Source organism: Garra rufa, chromosome 5, assembly GCF_049309525.1.
Source record: "Garra rufa chromosome 5, GarRuf1.0, whole genome shotgun sequence".
Classification (NCBI taxonomy): domain Eukaryota; kingdom Metazoa; phylum Chordata; class Actinopteri; order Cypriniformes; family Cyprinidae; genus Garra; species Garra rufa.
In genome coordinates, this window is record NC_133365.1 from 21,707,340 (window position 1) to 21,728,682 (window position 21,343).

General features: G+C 32.7%; 1 protein-coding gene across 2 annotated transcripts; it reads left to right on the plus strand.

The window, feature by feature from the left end:
- The first annotated feature begins 4,527 nt into the window (after nt 1–4,527).
- Nucleotides 4,528–21,140, plus strand: erap2 (endoplasmic reticulum aminopeptidase 2). Of its 2 annotated transcripts, none has more exons than XM_073839871.1 (19): nt 4,528–4,646; nt 7,585–8,156; nt 8,270–8,408; nt 10,417–10,551; nt 10,700–10,820; nt 10,927–11,081; nt 11,177–11,290; nt 12,878–13,009; nt 13,526–13,657; nt 13,755–13,823; nt 13,996–14,171; nt 14,990–15,069; nt 16,377–16,560; nt 16,718–16,874; nt 17,077–17,261; nt 17,383–17,544; nt 20,178–20,318; nt 20,409–20,490; nt 20,571–21,140. In XM_073839871.1, the coding sequence occupies exons 2-19, from the start codon at nt 7,663–7,665 to the stop codon at nt 20,715–20,717; spliced, it is 2,805 nt and encodes a 934-aa protein (XP_073695972.1). In that variant the 5' UTR covers nt 4,528–4,646; nt 7,585–7,662; the 3' UTR covers nt 20,718–21,140. The 2 variants fall into 2 exon arrangements, with proteins under 2 accessions (XP_073695972.1, XP_073695973.1); XM_073839872.1 differs by having other exon boundaries at nt 10,927–11,045.
- Nucleotides 21,141–21,343: the final 203 nt, after the last annotated feature.

Consider the following 21,343-nt stretch of genomic DNA (forward strand, 5'->3'; position numbering starts at 1 on the left):
CTCTGCGATTGCAGACGGCTAGAATAAGTTTGTAGCCGTCTTCAATCGCAGAGAATTGTATGTTGTTGTTTTTTCTGCTCCCGCTTCATTCAAAATACGTGTGGTGACGTCGCTACAGTGAGACGCTCTGATTGGTTGACGCACTGCGTCAAGTGCGTTAAGTCCGTCAAAAGTTCAACTAGCTGAACTTCTGCGTTGCTTGCGTTGGCTGCGTTGACGCTTGAAACGCAGGTAACGCTTGAAAAGTTGACGGATCCAACGGACACAACGCAACGCAGAGCCTCTGACGGACCTCTGACGGACTCAACCATTGACTTTACATGTAATCTTGCCGCAACTGACGCATGACGGTTTGGGCGGTGTGAACGCAGCATAACGGCACCTGCTGTGACGCGCTGACTTTACTAATCAACGATTAGCTCTTTCACTAACGGTGCGTTCACACTACAGCGTCAAATCCACGCTCTCAGCCGCTCTCAACGCTTTCTCCGCGCCGCTTCCAATCCCAAAATGCACCACGCGACCGTTTACGCTCAACTTCCACATGAATGAATTGAAAACACTCGCTTCGCCCCGCTCGCTACGTGCCAGTGTGAACGCACCGTGAGAAGGCCGGGCTTCGCGGCCATAATGAACGTTGCATTTTTCTCCATTTAAAACTATCCATAGGGACCATGTGACGTCACTGTGCTTTATCGCCGCCATTTTTGTGTCCGCGCTACCTGTTTCAATCTATGGTCACAGCAGCCACAACTACCAGAGGAAGATCAACAAAACTGCCAGAATGTTCACAACAAGTATACAATATGCCCAGGATATGTTGTTCTGTTAGCTGTAACAACAGTCATCAGAAAAAAAAACTAACTACAGTTTTATTAGATCTCAGCAGTGCTTGAAGTGGGTCGGTATGCACATAGCCTTTAGCGTACCTCTGTCATTCACGCAGGTGCTTTTCACAGCAAGGGTGCTTTTTCGGCACAATAAGAGTAGTAGAATAATAATTAATTATTGAATCAGTACATCATAACGAAAATAATGCCTTAAAATGAAAAGAAGCATTTTTTTTTTTTTTTTGCGATTACATCATTTTGAACCGATCAACTCCTACGTCCAAGGATTTAGTAAACAAGAAAGCATTCGAACAGCAAGTTCAAAACAGTGCTAATGCAGAGAATAGTGACTTACAGTACATCCAGATGCCGTAAATTATTTGTTTCAGTGTGTATTTGGCTTAAGAGCAAGAATGTTTTATAGTTGAAGGTGTTTTAGAATATGCGCGGTGTTTAGTGAATTATGAAAATTAACGCTAAACTATTGTACTACATAGCGTTCGTCATTGCAACGCCTGCAGTAAAGTATATACATGTAAAAAGGTTCTCAAAAATAATCATATTTATGTACAATTACTCTAAAAATGATTTGTCATACAAAAATGGCACACAAACCATCGTCCCGAGTAAATGGTACCATTGTGACTGGCTGCACAAGTGATGTAATAAACTAAACTAAATTAAACTAAAATGTTATTGCAGCCATATAGCTTGAATGAATAAAAATGTGTATTTTAAATAAAGAAATCTAATGCTTTTGGTGCTTGAATTTGTGCTTCAATAATGAGATCCAGGTTGAGAAATACACAAGACGTGAAAGATGTCTTCCCTCAGGTATATTTTATGTTTTCTTGGCTTGCTGGATGTTGGGCTTATGCTTAATAATCACATTTTTTTTGCATTTGCCGAAATCTAAACATGGACTGTACCGTTCACTGTGAAGTAGAGTGACCAGCCATCAGAGGATTCTTCAAGGTCTTAAAGCCTTCATCAGAATCAGAATCAGAATGAGCTTTATTGCCAGGTATGTTTACACATACTAGGAATTTGTTTTAGTGACAGAAGCTCCACAGTGCTACAGAATGACAGTGACATGACAACACAGATTATAAAAAGAACAATATACAAGTATACAAGACAGACAATGTGCAAAAATAGCAGACACAATATACAAAAATATTCAATTTACTATGTACAGGTATATTAGGTGCAATATTTGAATGTAAGTAAGTATGTGCATTAAATAAAATAACTGAGTAATGAGTAAAGAGTGTGTAATAGTGTTGTATGTTCCATGATCAAGTGTTCATGAGATGGATTGCCTGAGGAAAGAAACTGTTTCTGTGTCGTTTTGGTGCTCAGTGCTCTGTAGCGCCGACCAGATGGTAAAAGTTCAAAAAGTGAGTGTGCTGGATGTGAGGGGTCCAAAATGATTTTGCCAGCCCTTTTGCGTACTCTGGATAAGTACAGATCCTGAAGGGTAGGGAGGGATGTACCAATGATTCGTTCAGCTGTCCAGACTACCCGACGTAGTCTTCTGAGATTAGAGTTGGTAGCTGAGCTGAACCAGATGGTACAGTAATTGAAGTGCAGAGGACGGACTCAATGATGGCAGACTCAATCGAGCGACTACGTTCACAATAATTTACACTTTTTGTCCTAAACATACAATCAAGTCAAATACACAGTGTGAAAAGTAGTAGTAAAAAGTAATTTCTTATTTCACTTTATTATTAAATCTCATTTAGATGCGCTGTGTCTGTTGTCATATCGGACACAAATGTGACCCTGGACCACAAAACCAGTCATAAGGTTAAATTTTACAAAACTGAGATATATACATCATATGGAAGCTCAATAAATAAGCTTTCTATTGATGTATAGTTTGTTATGATAGGACAATATTTGGCCGAGATACATCTATTTGAAAATCTGGAATCTAAGGGTGCAAAAAAATCAAAATACTGAGAAAATCACCTTTAAAGTTGTCCAAATTAAGTTCTTAACAATGCATATTACTAATCAAAAATTACATTTTGATAGGTTTACAGTAGGAATTTTACAAAAAATCTTAATGTAACATGATCTTTACTTAATTTCCTAAAGATTTTTGACATAAAAGAAAAATCAATAATTTTGACCCATACAATGTATTTTTGGCTATTGCTACAAATATACCCCAGCGACTTAAGACTGGTTTTGTGGTCCAGGGTCACAAATATGGCGGCGAGCATAGTGGAAGTGACGTCAATTATTCAGAAACTTACTTAGATAACTTTGACAAAAAGGCAACAAAACATGGTCAAATCAAATTTTTGGTCCCAAATTTGTATCAATTTTCTGGTAGTCCACTGTATGAAGAATTTTTGGGTATAATATGTCACAGATTACTTTATTTTGCTTTCCTCACATAAATGAACAATAGCGTCCTGCACCCACTAGTAAAAGAATACCAAAAATACTGTATCTGGTGTCTGAATAATTTTTGGTTTGACTGTATATCTGAAACAATGATTACTGGAGCATATTTTACAGGAAAATACTGCTTCAGTCTTTCTACTTAAAAAATGTCATGTTTAACATGTGTTACTTTACTGTTTCTTTGTAATAAATCGTAAAATTTACTAGAAAAGTCTATGTGCAAAAAATCTACTCTGTACAGTTCAGAAGTTTAGGGTTGGTAATTTTTTTATGTTTTTAAAAGAAGTGTCATGAGGCTGAATATATTTGATTAAAAATAAAGTTAAAACAGTCACACCAGTTTGGGGAACAATTCTCATAATTAACTACGACTTTTGCCTCAGTAAACTCCTAAGTTGCTGCTTATTAATAGTAAGTTGTTATGTTTAAGACCATCTTAAATATGGTCTTGCAGAATAAGGCATTAACAGGTGCTTTACAAGTACTAAAAAACTATCATATGCATGTTCATAAGAAACTAGTTAATAATACTATAGTAAAAAATTATTACAATTTAAAATAATGAATTTTCAGCTGACATTACTCTTTTATTTTAGTGAGTATACCAATATAATTATGCAGTATTAAACTTGTGTTTGTTTGTTTTAAGATTATTCACTTGTTATTGTATTGAATGTAATATGTTTATATAGTTCCTCTTTTAATACGTTTTAGTTTGATTTCAATTATAGCTAGGCTTGCTAAGATATACTGAACATCATGAAAGTCCAAAAAGAACAGCAATGTCCAGGTCATCAACTACTGGTTATACTAACTGAAATATTTTGTTATTGTTTATAAGTTCAATAACAACTGTGATATTATTATTATAATAATATAGTTTTATATAATATTATAATAATAAGTTATTGTTGTTGTTGTTGTTATTATATAATATTTAGCTGGTTTAATTATTATTATTTTATTATTGTTATTATTGTTATTATTGTTATTATTATTTTCAAAATATAGAAAAACAACAACACTGTATAATGTACTTGTAGTGAAAAGTCAAAATTGTTAAAGTATTTGTTGGCCAGTGGTTGTTTTTGTCATTATATTCTGTCATATAACAGTCAAAATAACAACATTCATTGTTTTTGTTCTGTCATAGTACATGGCATACCGTGTGCATGTTTACTACTCGGACATGACCTGGCTGTTTGTACGTGTTGATGGCTGTAGGTCATTCCTCTTTGTCCGGTGGCTCGAGCCCCACTGTGTTGTCATTTGAACACAGAGACACAGCCAGACAGCACATGCTCAGCAGCTACTGCTGCAAACCAGGAAACTGTGGGCAGGACAAATAAAAGAGAAAATGAAACCAGCCGTCACAATGATCCAGCTGAAATTCAGGTAAAGACACAACACCGAACGATTAAAATGAGTGTGTTCTTCAGTAATGTTGTTAGTAGATGCTTGTCCTACTTTACAGAGACCACATCGTAGTGACACAAACGCATGCCAGAATAGAGCTAAAGAGCTCATACTGTATCACAGCAGATGTCAGTGTATTAACATGAACAGGCTCACATTACAGAGTGAGATAAACAGAGAACGTACAGCACTGTTCTGTGTTGCCATGTGTTATTTTAAGATTGTTGTCCTTTGTTTTAATTAGTATTTTCATCATTCTAACATGGGCTACAATGTATACAGTGCTTTGTCAATGACACATGCTCAGTGTGAAATAGAAAGTAAAGATGAAATGTAGGTCATTCTTCAGTTAGAGCGGGAAATGAGAGGCAGAATTTGTACATTTCTTCTCAAATAATATTGCATTTCAACTGAGTTTAATAACTTATATATTTAGTAAAAAGAGAGCTTATTCTTAATTTGAGTCAAATACTGGTGTTAATGCCTATTAGCAATGGTGCAAACTGCTAGCACAAATGCAGACTTTTCCAAAATGAAGGCTGTGGTAGTTTCAAGATCACAGGACATTTAGTAAATATTATACTATATTAGACTATATTTATTAACATAATTAACATATTAACATACATATTCTAATAAAATGTTAGTCTAATAAGTTAGTCAGGAATTTATGCACCCCACTGAATCTTGGTTCTGTCACAGGATGAAAAGATGAAAAAGTGACTTCAGACAAAAAGTTAAATTTTTGACATAAAAAGTTTATATCATAGGCGGAGCATGTGGCCTACTACTGTCCATGGGGACTTGGGGCAAAAATGGCACCAAATTGGGCAAAAATGTCCAAAATTAAGTCTATTACGTCTGTTGCTAACAAAGTAAAAAAAAATAATGGAAAATGTTGATTGCAGCATTTAATTAAGGCGTTTACAGTACTGCGTTTTTGCTTTTAAAATGCATGCATTTTGTCATGTTTATGCTTGTCATTTAAACTATTTTGGCGTTTTAGACCCTCGAAAATGACTTTTAGAAAATTTAGACCTTTGTTACTTTGAAAACTCTTGGGTTGCGTTTCAGTGTAAATGGAAGGCTTTTGAAAACGATGGCGACGCTTTCCACATTTGCTCTGGCTATCCTGTCTCTGTTTTTAATGGTCAAAAACACCAGGCGACAGGTGTAAACGTACTAAAAGTTATGCGTGTAGATGAGAATCATTTTCATTTTAAAACACTGTTTTAAAGTAAAAATGCACTAGTGTAAACAGGGCCTAAGGTCTGCTTACATTGCACCATATGTCTCTTTACTTGTTTTTACAGTGTTGTGCATTAAAACCACACACTATTCCATTGAGCTTAGGCCAATCAGAGGCATTCAGATGAGTCATCGCTGAAACTCAGACTACGTTTACACTAGTGCTTTTTCATTTTAAAAGGCATAGCTTTCCCAGATAGCACACGTATGTCTGCAAGATGTCAGTTAAAGATCTCTTGATCTGGAAAGCGTCTGTTGTGTGCGTCTGTAAGATGTCAGTTTTATGTACATTCTAAATCATAAACACCTTAAAGACATCTAATAGATGTCTATTTGACATCTGATACGTAATTCAGACGTATTGCAGATGAGCAAATATGTCAAATAGACGTCTATTAGATGTCTTTAAGATGTTTATAAATTAGAATGTATGTAAAACTGACATCTTACAGACGTCTGCCAGACGTTTGTACTGCCCTCCAAAGGCAAAGTGCAGTAACTACGCCAACACTGAAACTGAGAAAAATGCCTTTAAAATTAAACACCAGCTAGACAAACATGTTGAAACTTTTGTTTATCTGAAACAGGACACAATTGAACCAGGAGACTTTGTGACGACTGTTTTGGCTTGTGGCAAAGTCCATTTTAAGCCTTAACTCAATTTTGACTAAATGTGTAGTTACTGCACTTTGCCTTTGGAGGGCAGTGTACACAGTAGATGCTTTCCAGATCTTTAATAGACATCTTGCAGACATACATGTGCTATCTGGGGCAGACCCCAGGTTCAAGGTTTTTGCATTTTGCAAGCATTTTGATAGGAAAGAATGACACAGATGCAAAAAAAAAAAATACAAATAATTGGGACTCAAGGTCATTCCACACTGAGTTTTCGCATGTTACCAAAATTCACGTTTACACACTGACTCCAAAACTTTGTTCAAAATTCTGATCAAGTTAGATTTTCTGCGTTTTCACATCCGTAGCAAGCATTTTGATAGGAAAGGATGACAAAAACAGACTTTCAAAAATGCTGCAGACGATTTAGTTTGAAAAGTTGTTTGAAGGTTGCGTTTCAATATAGAAGGACTAAAACATATAAAAACGATGGGGTGGCTGCCTACATACGTTCCGCGTATCCTGACCATGTAAACAATAATAAATTGCAAAGTAAAAAAAAAGAAATAACAGTACTTTTACACCCCAGTGTCTTAATAGATCTGGTTGCTTTTAGCCTTAACGTACCCTGAAGTTTGTTTACCCTCCGCCTTTGTGCACGCTGATATCCATATTTGTAACGCCACAGACATAAAGTTTTGGGACACAACTTAAAAAAGAAAAGTAGTAAAATCTGCACTTTTTTAAAATGAATTAATTTAAGGAAAATCTATATTCACAATATAACCACTTCATTTGTGTTAAAACTTGCATATTTGTTATATAATAATTTTGTTATATATCTCAGGATACCTCTTTAATGTATGGTGGGAATATTCAAATTTTATTAAACATTTAATCCCTAAAACTCAATTAAATATGTATTTTAAAAAATTCACAAATTTGTTTCACACTAATATACAGTGATTTATTGGTATTAAGTACAGTAAAAACAAATAATATGTCAATTATTTACACATCCCATAAGCATCAACTTTGCTTTTTCTCTCCACAGGATGCAGTGACAATTTCCAACCATTCAGAAATGCGAAAGTGATCACCATCAAAATCAGCAATACCAAAATCATTCATTATGCATCTCTGGCTTGTAATCCTGCTCTTTCTGGAGTCACAGTTTGGTGTTCAGTCTTCTGACAGCAATAGTCCTGCTGGGGATAACCTGGCCACAAACGGCCTTCCTTTTCCATGGAGTAAAGTGCGTTTGCCAAACTACATAGTGCCTGTTCATTATCATCTGTTTATTCATCCCAATCTCACCACCCTGAGGTTCAATGGCTCTGTGAAGATTGAAATCGATGTCAAAAATAACACCAACTGGGTGGTGCTACACAGCAAGAACCTTAAGATCTACACCGCCACTGTTCTGGATGAGCATGAGGCCCATCTGTCAGACAAAGTGCTCTCTGTACTGGAATATCCTGCACATGAACAGATCGCCATCTTCTCCCCAAAGATTCTGACCTCTGGGGAAAAATACTTCCTGTATTTAGAATTCGGTGCACCATTGAGTGATGGTTTTTATGGATTTTATAAGAGTACATATAAGACGAAAGCAGGAGAGACAAGGTATAGTAATAATAGCTGAAATTAACATAACATAAATCGTACATGCAAAAACATAACATAGAATATATTGCAAATCATTTCTAAATAATCAAACTGAATTTTCTCCCCTGAAGGGTCCTGGCATCCACCCACTTTGAGCCCACATCTGCCCGAATGGCATTGCCGTGTTTCGATGAGCCCATTTTCAAAGCTAATTACAGCGTCAGAATAAGGAGGGGCCCGTCACACATAGCTTTGTCCAACATGCCATTGGTAAGCTTTACTTTATCGATGTACAGACAATGAAAATCAACTTTACTTTGACTGGAAAAAAATACAATACAGATACATAAAAGATAGAATGACATTTTGAAATTCTGAAAATAAATGTCTTATTTTTTATGTACTTTATTCATGTATAGACCCATTTGTAGAATCAAAATTACTTAAAAATTAAAAATAATAAAAACAATAATAATCAACTATTTGAAAAAAAAAAAAAAAAAAAAAAATATATATATATATATATATATATATATATATATATATATATATATATATATATATAACCTGTAAACGGTTTGGTAAAATATATATAATACACACATAAAAATTGGATAATTTGACATTAATAATATGAATGTGTTAATAAAAATAATAAAAATAGTCATTATGGTATATGATTTTTTATAAAAAACTATTTAGAAAATTTTATTTACACATATATAAAACAATGAGATAACAATTTGAAATTTTGAACATTTTGTATCTTTTTTTATCTACTGTATCAGTATATAGCTCAGTTTTTTAAATAAAAATTATGTCAATAATAATAATAATAATAATAATTTTTAAACCATTTGAAATGAAAAAAAATCACCTGTAAACATTTTGGGGGAAAAAAAACACAAAAATGGGGTCATTTAAATTTTTTAATGTGAAAAGTCTTATAATAATAGTAATAATAATAATAATAGTTATTATGGTATATGATTTTTATATGAAACAATTTAGAAACATTATTTACAAATATATATACAAAAATGGATAACGGGATAAAATTTTATCTTACTTTTTTTATCTACTGTAACAATATATAACTCCATTTGTAGAATCAATAAAAAAAATCTTTCAAATTAATAATAATAATAATAATAATAATTTGTGAACTATTTGAAATGAAAATAAAAATCATCTGTTAACAATTTGGAAAAATATATTGAACACTTACTTAAAAATGGTATAATTTGACATTTTAAACATTTTAATAATATGAAAAGTCTTATTTATAATAATAATAATAGTTATTATTGTGCATGATTTTTATATAAAACCGTTTAGAAAAATTATTTACAAATAGGAAAATAGGATAACAATTTAAAATGTTGAACTGTTTATGTTATTTTCATCTAGTGTATCAATGTATAGCTCCATTTGTAAAATCAAGATTACTTAAAAATGTATAAAAATAATAATAATTTGTATACCATTTGAAATGAAAAATATATCACCTGTAAACGATCTGGAAAAATATATTAACAAATAAATTAAAATTTTGATAATTTGGAAGCTTTATCTTATTTTTAACTACTGAATTGATGTATAGCTTGATTTGTAGAATCAAAATGACTTCAAAATTAATAATAATAATCATAATAATAATTTGTAAACCATTTGAAATTAAAAATATATAATCTGTAAACTATTTGGAAAAATATATTGAACACATACATAAAAATTGGTTAATTTAAACATTTTAATAATATGAAAAGTCTTAATAATATTAGTTATTATGGTATATGTTTTTTAATATATATATATGAAACAATTTAGAAAAATGAATTACAAATATAAATAAAAACAATCTTGTTATCCTACGGTTAATAATAATAATAATTTTTAAACCATTTAAAATGAAAAATATACCTGTAAACAATCTGGAAAAAATATATTGAACAAATACACACAAAATGCTGTCATCAATTATAGCTCTATTTGTAGATTCAAAATTACTTTAAAATTATAATAATAATAATACTTTCTAAACCATTTGAAATAAAAAATAACACATGTAAACAATCAGACAATATATATATAAAACAAATAAATAAAAAATTTGATAATTTGAGCCATTTTTGACCTTCTTATAATATGAAAAGTTTTAATAATAATAATAATAGTTATTACGGTATATGATTTTTATATGAAACAATGTAATAAAAATATTTATCAATTACATAAAACATTTTAAAATCGTAGAATATTTATCTTTATTTTATAGGAACAAACTGTGGAAATTGGCAATGGCCTATTTGAAGACCATTTTGAAGTGAGTGTGAAGATGAGTTCATACCTGTTGGCCTTCATTGTCTGTGACTTCAGATCTGTTAGTGGGATGACTGCAACTGGAATTAATGTAAGTAAACTAGAGCTCAGAAAGGGTTAAACAACATGAAGCAGTAACATGTAAACACAACACCTTTTTTTCTGCTTGTATGAAGTTTTCATCAGGCTCTCGGGTGAGAAATGCATCTTGAATGAGCTGTTTTCCTCTTCTCCCAAAGATTTCTATTTATGCAGTTCCAGAGAAATGGCATCAGACGCACTATGCTCTGGAGGCTGCTTTGAGGCTTTTGGAGTTTTATGAACAATATTTCAACATACTTTATCCTCTGCCAAAAATGGGTGAGTGCATTTTGTATGTTCCTTACCTTTCCTTACAGTGTTTCAATGCATCATATGATGTGACTTTGGATGTTTACACTGTTGTTTATTTCATGATGTGTTTCAGATCTAATAGCGATTCCAGATTTTCAGTCAGGCGCTATGGAGAACTGGGGTTTGACTACGTATAGGGAGACATCTCTTCTGTACGACCCTGACATTTCGTCAGCCTCCGATAAGCTCTGGGTTACCTTAGTAATAGGACACGAGCTGGCCCATCAGGTTTTATATAAAACACATTCTTAACCTCATCTGCATTACAGCAGTGTATAGTGCAACTGAATGTAACTCCTTTTTCTGTTTTTTTTTTCCCCCAGTGGTTTGGCAACCTGGTGACGATGGAGTGGTGGAATGACATATGGCTGAACGAAGGCTTTGCCCGATACATGGAATTTGTCTCACTTGAGGCAGTATATCCAGAGCTTAAAGTTGTATGTTCAAGCTTCAGATATCTCTCTCTCTCTTTAATAGAAGTTGTATAATGTACAGTTAGGTAGTCATTATCATCTGTACATTAACACTTATTATATGCAGAGGTATTATGGATAAGTTTAAAAAATCTTTACTTGAATTAAAATAAGATATAAAAAATATATTTTATATCAGCTAGTTGCTTAGACAACATTTCTCATTTTCATTTAGTTTAACTATTTGTACTAAAATAACTAAAACTGAAATAAAAATTAACAAAAATTATATAGAGATTTAAAAAATAAATAAAAATGATAAAAATAAAATGATATTTAAAAAAAATACTTAAAGAAACTCATTTTAAATATGAATAGAAACTGTAGTAGTATTTCAGTAATACTAAAAGAACACTGATGAAAATGTAAATAAATAAAAAATAAATACCAACATCAATATTTGTATGAACAAACACTTCATAAACATAAACTGTAGACAATAAATCACACAAAAAGTACTAAAACTTCAACTAAAATTAAAATGAAAGTATAAATAAATAAATAAGTAAATACTTACATTTTTACTAATACAAAAAGACTAAAACTTTAACTAAAATAAAAATAGATTATAAATAAATTAATTAACACTTACTTATTTTTTACTTACAACAATACAAATGTTCCTATTAAAAATAATTTAAAAAAACTATATAAACATTTTTAAAAAATACTTACTTACTTCACTCACTCTAATACTTCTGTAAACAAATACTTCTAAAAAAAATTATAAAAACTGTATAGACATTTAAAAAAAACTACTTGAACTAAAATTAAAACGAAAATATAAATAAATAAATACGTACTTACATTTTTACTTACACCAATAATTCTATAAACAAAAATACTAAAAAATTTATAAAAACTATGTTGACATTTTAAAAAAATAATAATAAAATTTATAAATCACACTTAAAATACTAAAACTTCAACTAAAATTAAAATGAAAATATAAAAATAAAAACTAATTTTAAATATGAATAGAAACTGTAGTAATACTGAAATAACACTGATTACATTATAAAAAAAATACCCACATCAATATTTCTATGAACAAACACTTCTAAAAAGTTAATAAAAACTGTAGACAATAAATCATACAAAAATACTAAAGTATTAAAGTAAAAATGAAAGTGTAAATGCTTACTTATGTTTTTACTTACACCAATACTTCTATTAAAAAAAGCTATATAGACATTAATAAAATACTAAAACTTTAACTGAAATAAAAATAAAATATAAATAAATAAATACTTACTTATTTTTTAATTACACCAATACTTCTATAAACAAATACTTATATTAAAAAATAATTTTAAAAAACTATGTAGACATTAAAAAACTTACTTACTTACACCAATACATCTATAAACAAATACTTGTAAAATACATATGAAAACTATACGGACATAAAAAAACTAGTAAAAATATAACTCACACACAAAATACTAAAATTAAAATGTAAATATAAATAAATAATTACTTACTAATTTACTTGCACCATAAACAAACTGGTTTTGAATAGTCTCTCCCATGCTTTCTTTTGCATGTTAGGAGGACCACTTCCTGGACACCTGTTTCGGAGCAATAGGACGAGATTCTCTAAATTCTTCCAGGCCAATATCCAGTTTAGCTGAGAACCCTACTCAGATAAAGGAAATGTTTGATACTGTGTCATATGACAAGGTGGGAGAACACTTAAGCAATGTTAAAACATTTCCACCATTCTGAATCATTTTGTTCATCCGTATTTATCTACACTGTAAAAAATTTGCTGTAGTTCTGCAGCTGGTTGCCAGTAACTTACTGTAGATTTTTAATTTATGTTATTTACTGGCAACAGTTTGTTCAAAGTTAAATGAACATTAAACATTAACAAGTCTTTGTCTTTACAGAATAAAACTATAAAATAACAACCTACTGCAAAGCATTCTGGGAACCAGAAACCTTCATCAACCTTTTTCTGTTTTTTTTTCCTTCAGATTTTGGTTCCCAGAATGCTTTGCATGAGGCTGTTATTTTAGTTGTATTCTGTAAAGATAAAGACTTGTTAATGTTTAATGTTCAATTAACTTTGAACAAACTGTTGCCAGTAAATAGCATAAATTTAAATCTACAGTAAGTTACTGGCAACCAGCTGCCAGTAATACTGTAATTTCTACAGATTTTGTTTACAGTGTACTGTATTACTGAATACTTTAGGGAGCATGTATTCTCCACATGCTGAGGAATTTCTTGACAAACGAAGGTTTTCAGACCGGCATAATTCGGTACCTTCGGAGGTTCAGGTACAGCAATGCCAGAAATGAAGACCTTTGGGACAGCCTTATTAAAGTATGCCACATCTTCATCCACTGCATTTTTTTCTGTCATACATTTATAACTCCGCATCAAAGCAAATTCTTACACTTTCTCTTCACTCTCTGTACAGACGTGTTCAGAGGAGGATTTTACAACAGGAGAATACTGTTACAGCAGTACACAAGGCACTAAAAATGCGGTAAAGATGTCACATCATGAATAAAATATTAGATTTTTGCTATTTATAATTCACACCACTCCATCAACACAGAATGCGGAACATGGATGACATTCTTCAACATCTATTCTTGCACCTTGAAGGTGATACTTAACATTCTGAATATCTCCTTGTGTAACTCTTCGCATTGCAGTATCGTTTCGCTGGGGAGCATATAGACCTGAAGAAAATGATGTATACGTGGACGCTACAAAAGGGCATACCGCTGGTCACAGTGAAGCGCCAAGGAAGGAAACTTTATATTGGGCAAGAGCGCTTCCTAAAGATAGTCCTGCCTAATGATCCCTCATGGCATTCACTTCAGGAAGGGTAAAACACTACTAAATCACATGGGTTCATTTAATTTCTGTAGATATTTGTATTTTATAGTTATATAGTTATATATTTTACAGTTAAACCACAATTTTAAAGGGTTAGTTCATCCAAAAACTAAAATTCTGTCATTAATTACTCACCCTCATGTCGTTATAAACCTGTAAGACCTTAGTTCATCTTCGGAACACAAATTAAGATATTTTTAACGAAATCCGAGAGCTTTCTGACCCTGAATAGACAGCAACGCAACTGACACGTTCAAGGCCAAGAAAGGTAGTAAGGAGATCATTAAAATACTTTTTGTGCACAATTTTTGCTTTTGCCCAGTCTTATTTATTTGAACCAGAATATACAGATGATAAACTAAGAGAGATGAATGCTCTACGTCAGAACACCGGCTCCTGCATCAGCAGTCTTATAAATGCACGTTGAAGATTGACATGGAGGAGAAGAAATTGTTGAATCAAGTTATTTTTGTTTTCTTTGTTCACAAAAAGTACTCATAGCTTCATAAAATTATAGTTAAACCACTGATGTCACATGGACTATTTTATCGATGTCCTTACTACCTTTCTAGGTCTTGAACGTGATAGTTGTGTTGCTGTCTATGGGTCAGAAAGCTCTCAGATTTCATCAAAAATATCTTTTTTTTTTTTTCCGAAGATGAACGAAGGTCTTACAGGTTTGGAACAACATGAAGGTGAGTAATTAATGATAGAATTTTCATTTTTAGGTGAACTATCCCTTTAAGAGCAGTAAATAAATGTCTAAAAAGACCTTTCATGACAGAAATAAAAAATTATTTTCCATAGCTACCTGTGGCACATCCCTTTGACGTATAAAACAAGCCACTCTGACCTTGAGATCAAGCACATATTGACCACAAAATCAGGTAAGATTTTATGGGGAAAACCATTTACACATTTATATATTGTCTGTAGAGGTAACCGGGGCTAGTTGTCACAAGGTCTATATTTCAGTTACGTTTTATGTCAAAAGTCAAAAAAGTAAGTCTAAAGTCTTATTAGAAAAAATTGTGTTTTAATATGTTGGTTTTAAATGCAGAGTTAAATGTTTTTAGGGCAACAGTTTTTATAAATGCCCCAAAACAATGGTTTTATATGTTATTTTAGTAATATTTTGAATTACCCCCTTGTCATCCAAGATGTTCGTGTCTTTCTTTGTTCAGTCGTAAAGAAGTTATGTTTTTGGAGGAAAACATTTCAGGATTTCTCTCTGTATAGTGGACTTCTATGGTGCCTGCGAGTTTGAACTTCCAAAATGCAGTTTAAATGCAGCTTCAAAGGGCTCTAAATGACCCCAGCTGAGAAAGAATAGCCTTATCTACTGAAACGATTGCTTATTTTCTTTAAAAGAATTACAGTTATATACTTTTTAACCTCAAATGCTCATCTTGTCTAGCTCTGCAATGCGCATGCGTACTCTGTGTACTCCGGTTCAAGACAGTTGTCTTGGTATGTCGAAAAACTCTCATCTCATTTTCTCCTCCAACTTCAAAGTAATCCTACATCGCCGCAGAAGTACCGACCCATTGTTTACAAAATGAATGTGCAAAGAAGGTCCTACACCCTTTACAAAAAAAGGCAAAACGGCGATGTCGGGCGATTTTTCATTTAGAGGAGAAAATGAGATGGTAGTTTTTTGACCTACCTTAACTGTATTAAACTGGAGTACACAGAGTATGCATGCACATCGCAGAGCTAGACAAAACAAGCATTTGAGGTTTAAAAAAATATATAAATGAGATTAAAATGTTTATAAAAGAAAATAACCAATTATTTTGCTAGATAAGACCGCTCTTCCTTGCCTGGGATTGTTTAGAGCCCTTTGAAGCTGCATTTAAACTGCATTTTGAAAGTTCAAACTCGCGGACACCTTAGAAGTCCACTATGTGGAGAACATTCCTGAAATGTGTTCCTCAAGAAAGATCATTGCTTTATGACAGAAAGAAAGAAAGACATGATCATCTTAGATTACAGGGGGGTAAGTAACTTATTAAAAAAAATAGTTCTGGAAGTGAACTTCTCCTTTAATAAGAACAACCCCCATATAGTATAAAAATAAATTTTAGCTTTCTTCCTGTTAATGTTCTCTGATGTGGGAAGTGTGACAACTAGCCCCAACCCCCCTTAACACATGTGCTGTATATTACTTTATATACCAATCTCTCAAACTCAGATGTGTTGATGCTGGATGAGGAAGTTGACTGGGTGAAGCTAAACAGTGACATGAATGGATATTACATTGTCCATTATGATGAAGAGGGCTGGAATGCCCTGACGGAGCTGCTGAGAGTAAACCACACTGCTCTGAGCTTTAAGGACAGAGCCAGCCTCATTCATAACGCCTTTCAGCTGGTCACGTGAGTTCATGTGCAGTCCATTGCTTTCATCAACACAACTGATACTGTAAAGCATATCTCAGCTCACAGGGAAAGCAGGAAATCCTATATTAAGTAGAAAAATGATCATAACTGTATTATTCCATGAGCTCATTCTTTTTTGTTTTGTATTATGCAGCGCAGGACGGCTGTCACTAGACAGAGCTTTAGATTTGATCGGTTACCTGAAGTCTGAGACACACAATGTTCCTCTCCTGCAAGGGCTTGGCTATCTACAATCATTCTACAAGCTGATAGAGAAGAGAAACATAGCTGATGTTACTCATAATCTGAAGGTATGACACAAACATTTCCTGGAGTCTAATCAAATTTACTGTCCTCATTCCTCCGTATATCCATCAAAGGGTCTTTCATTTCAGTAAGTCTATTTGCAGACACACCAGTTGAGTTCACATGAGATCCCCTGAGACTTCTTCTCTGAGTTTATTTCATCTTGCATGTGCATATAACCACTTTTTGTCTGGTTTTGTCCTGCAGACCTACATCTTGCAATATTTCAGAGATGTGATTGACAAGCAGACATGGAGCGATGACGGGACGGTCTCAGACCGGAGATTGCGTGAAGAGGTTCTTTCCCTTGCATGTGATTTCGATTATCCACCTTGTTTGGAAAAAGCTAAGCAGCTCTATAATAGCTGGGTGGAATCCAGTGGTACAATCAGGTGACTTAGCAACACAGTATTTGTTTCTGCAATAACACAATCTGATATACATTTATGTCATTTTAAATGATTATTGCAGTAGATTTCTTAACAGCTGACTAGTGCTTTATAAACTATACAGCTTACCCACTGATGTGTCTGAGACGGTTTACATGGTTGGAGCTCAGGATGACAGCGGTTGGGCCTACCTTCTGGAAAAGTATGGTTCGTCCATGTGTGAGACAGAGAAAAGCAAATTTCTCTCAGCTTTAGCAAGCAGCAAGGACTCTGAAAAACTATCAAGGTACATTGTCAACACACTGAAAGTCTTAAGTATGTATAATTATACTACCGTTTGTTAAAAATGTTTGTTTATTTAGCGACATTGCATTCAATTTATCAAAAGTGACATTAAAGAGACATTTATATTGTTACAACATTAGCTTTTATTTTAAATAAATGCTATTCTTTTGAACTTTGTTAAAAGTTTTTATTTGGAAGAATGATTTTTGAAGGATCAGGAGTAACAAATGACTGCTAAAAATTCAGCTTTGCAATCACAGGAATACATTGTGATATATTTTACACAATATTACTGTTTTTGATCAAATATATGCTGCCTCTCTGAGCATAAGAGAACATTACAATATCTTATTGATATATAGGCCATTCTACAGAATTGGTTTGAAGTCAAGAGTTGGAAACGTCTAGAAAAAAAGTATTTTTCCACAAATTTTGTATGTACGCAAACTGTGTAATATCCAAGGTTCTAGTAACTGTGCAGTTTAGAAAGTTTTGGAATATTCATCCTCTCCTAAAATTTGTCACTACCGAAACACAGTAATATATTATTTAATAAGAAGGGTTATATTGACCTATTAAGATTTTGCTTACGTCTACATTGTAAATATATTTTTTTATATTTTATTAAAAAGTTTTCAGAGGTAAATCTATAGTAATTACAATGTTAACAATATTTTAAGTGTGATTAATGAGATTTGTTGTATGTTGAATCCAATTTTTCTTTGTAAAAGGCAAAAAATTGATCATACTAATTTCAAACTTAAGGATTCATTAGTTTGAATATTCATTGAACCAAACACTATCATAACATCTTAGTTGATAGTTCAGCATACTTTATTTTCGACAAAACATCCCATGTTTCGGTAGTGACAGTAATGTTTTGGTAGCAACCACATCACATTACAAAATTTTAACTCACATCACGGTACTAAAACATACTAAAATACAAAAAGATTGCATGACTGTACTAAAATTTAGTTTATTTTCAACAAATAAAAGATTATGTGTTCCCTTTTTGTCACTACCGAAACAATGATGACGTGTCTTGGTTGTGACCGTTTACAGTAGTGACAATTTTATGGAATAACACCTAAAATACAATGATGTATAACTACTGAAACTTCATTAAATGTATCAGTAGTGACTGTTTCGGTAGTGCCAATTTTAGATATTTTTGAACCTAGCTGAAAGATGCTAATCAGCACCTGGTTAACTAGCACGGTTCTGAAAAGTTGTACACATATAAAAAAACAAATTTTTATGGAATAACTTTCAAAAAAGTGTGCTTATTTGTAGAAAAAAAGTCGTTCAGTAGTGTGGTTCCTTAAAGATTTTCAAAATTTTGAAAACAATTTAGCTCACAATGATGGGACCTATCTACTCACACTTTGTAGCTATGAGAGAAAGACACACATGAATATTTCCTGATCATAAATGTAGGGATGTAGTTAAAAATAGTCTAATGAGTAGTTAAAATTGACTAAAACATACACTGTTTCGGTAGTGACATGAAAAATGCGGGACACATTTTTATATATATATTAGTGTGGTGGGCCGTTATCGGCGTTAACGTGCTGCGTTAAAGTGAGACTTTTATCGGGCGATAAAAAAAATATCGCCGTTAATCTATTCTCAAAATTGGGTTGGGAGCTGGGTCTAAACTACGCAAGCTATGATGACTTTCACCTTGATAGTTTAACGCGGATGTATACCAAAGACTATGGTCGCGCGTTTACGTCCCCTCCGCCAAAACACAGACGGGATCACGTCGTCCTCCATTCATAAAAACCGAATCTACTATAGCGCGAAATGCCACGTAAATTCGTCGTTTTTTGGATTCATAAATCAAATATAGTCTGTCACTTAATTCAAATCGCGATATGGACTAGTGTCTGTGAAAACTGAAATGCAAAAAGACCGTTTTAATATGAATCCGGTGTGTTCCGTTTGCCTAGCTGTATGTATGAAATTCATACTATGAATGGTGGAGACGCGCTTTTACTACACGCATACTGAAACACACGTGACGCTCCCGGTAATTTTTGGCATTTGCATCTCACATGAACAGATAAACTCAATCTCCAAAACTGCTGTGAGTGTCACTTATACCGTTTCATTTGAGAAAACTCGCATCATGTCATACTGTATACACAGAAACTTCACGGCAACCTGTCAAAATAAAAGTACGGTGTAACATGTTTAGTCATTATTTGGGTAGCACACATATTCTGAATGCCTTCATCAGAATTCAAATTAGCCATTTTAATCTAGATTACTCTAGATTAATTCCAAGATTTAATCTAGATTAATCTAGATTAAAAAAATTAATCTATGCCCACCCCTAATACTATATATATATATATAAGTTTTATGATTTACAAAGAAAATATAAAATCTTTTTTTTTTTTTCACTTTTTTTTTAAATCAAAAAGTTGTTTTTAAAAACAACAATGGAATAAAATACACACACAGTTTGCACCAATTCTGTAAAATATATGAAATACAAAGATAGAAAATGAAACGGAATTCTAGATTTTAGGCTTTCTTTACTAGTGGTTGAAACAGTTTTGCGATTTTAAATCTTAGTGAGATTAACATTATGCAATGTCTTGTATGTCTCTATCTTTCCTGTAGATTATTACAGCTTGGAATGGAAGGAACTGTAATAAAAACACAGAATTTACCCAGTCTCATATACATGGTGGCCAGAAATCCAGCGGGTCATTTTCTAGCATGGGATTTTGTGAAAAAACATTGGAATGAACTAGTAGAAAAGTAGGTGCAATCCACAGCTTCTTAATTTAGGTTAGAAAAGTGCAATATAACATTAGCTGTGAATATAAGATACTTATGTCTCATTATCAGGTTTCCACTGGGATCTTTTGGAATCAGAAATATAATTGCTGGCACTGTAACTCAGTTCTCATCCACTGAGGAGCTAAAAGAGGTGGGTTGTTTATTTGTTGTTTAGAGGGAATGTTTTGATGGTTCATTTACAGTGTTGTTTTTTGTTCTTTTTGTGTTAAGGTTGAGGATTTCTTCAAGTCCATCACAGAGCAGGTATCTCAGCTGCGTATCATACAGGTGGCCACAGAAAACGTGGAGAAGAACATTATGTGGCTCTCAAGGAATCTAGAGACCATGAGGACTTGGTTGCAGCAAAGGCTCAACTAAAATATAAAAAGAAGACCAACATTTCAGCCAAGCATTATATTAGTTATTACTAGTATAATTGTTTTTGGTTTATTAATCAGTATCAGGATCAGCTCAAAAACTTCACTTTTCTACTGTTGGCATTTTTAGATTGTGTTTTAATTATTTTGGGTATCAGTGCATATAATGCATGATGTGTTTGCTTTTTTGGTTTATTTAGATAAAGGGGTTTAGAAACAGCTATGACGTTTTAAACCTCTAATGGTTTTATCTTGGTGTTTTTCTTTGCCTCTGTTTGGTCTCTTGACAGCTGTGCCACATTTTCTAACTAATGTTAATAGGACTCTGACTATTAATTAGTGGCACAAAATCATACTTGAAGTTGGTGAACATTGATGCGTTGAATAATGTTTGGAATAAAAATAAATAAAATGTTTTATATAAGAGATGTTGCAACTGAGTTTAGTCTAAAAACAAAAATGTGTTTTTATGAAACCTGACAATGACAGAAAATTGATTAAAATGAGGTATAAACATACATTTAAATTTTTAGTAAAAAGACAGTGCTTTTAGATAATTATTAGATAATATATTTGAGCCAGTAATTGATTGAAAACAATTTAATCATTCACCTACCTGAAGAACAC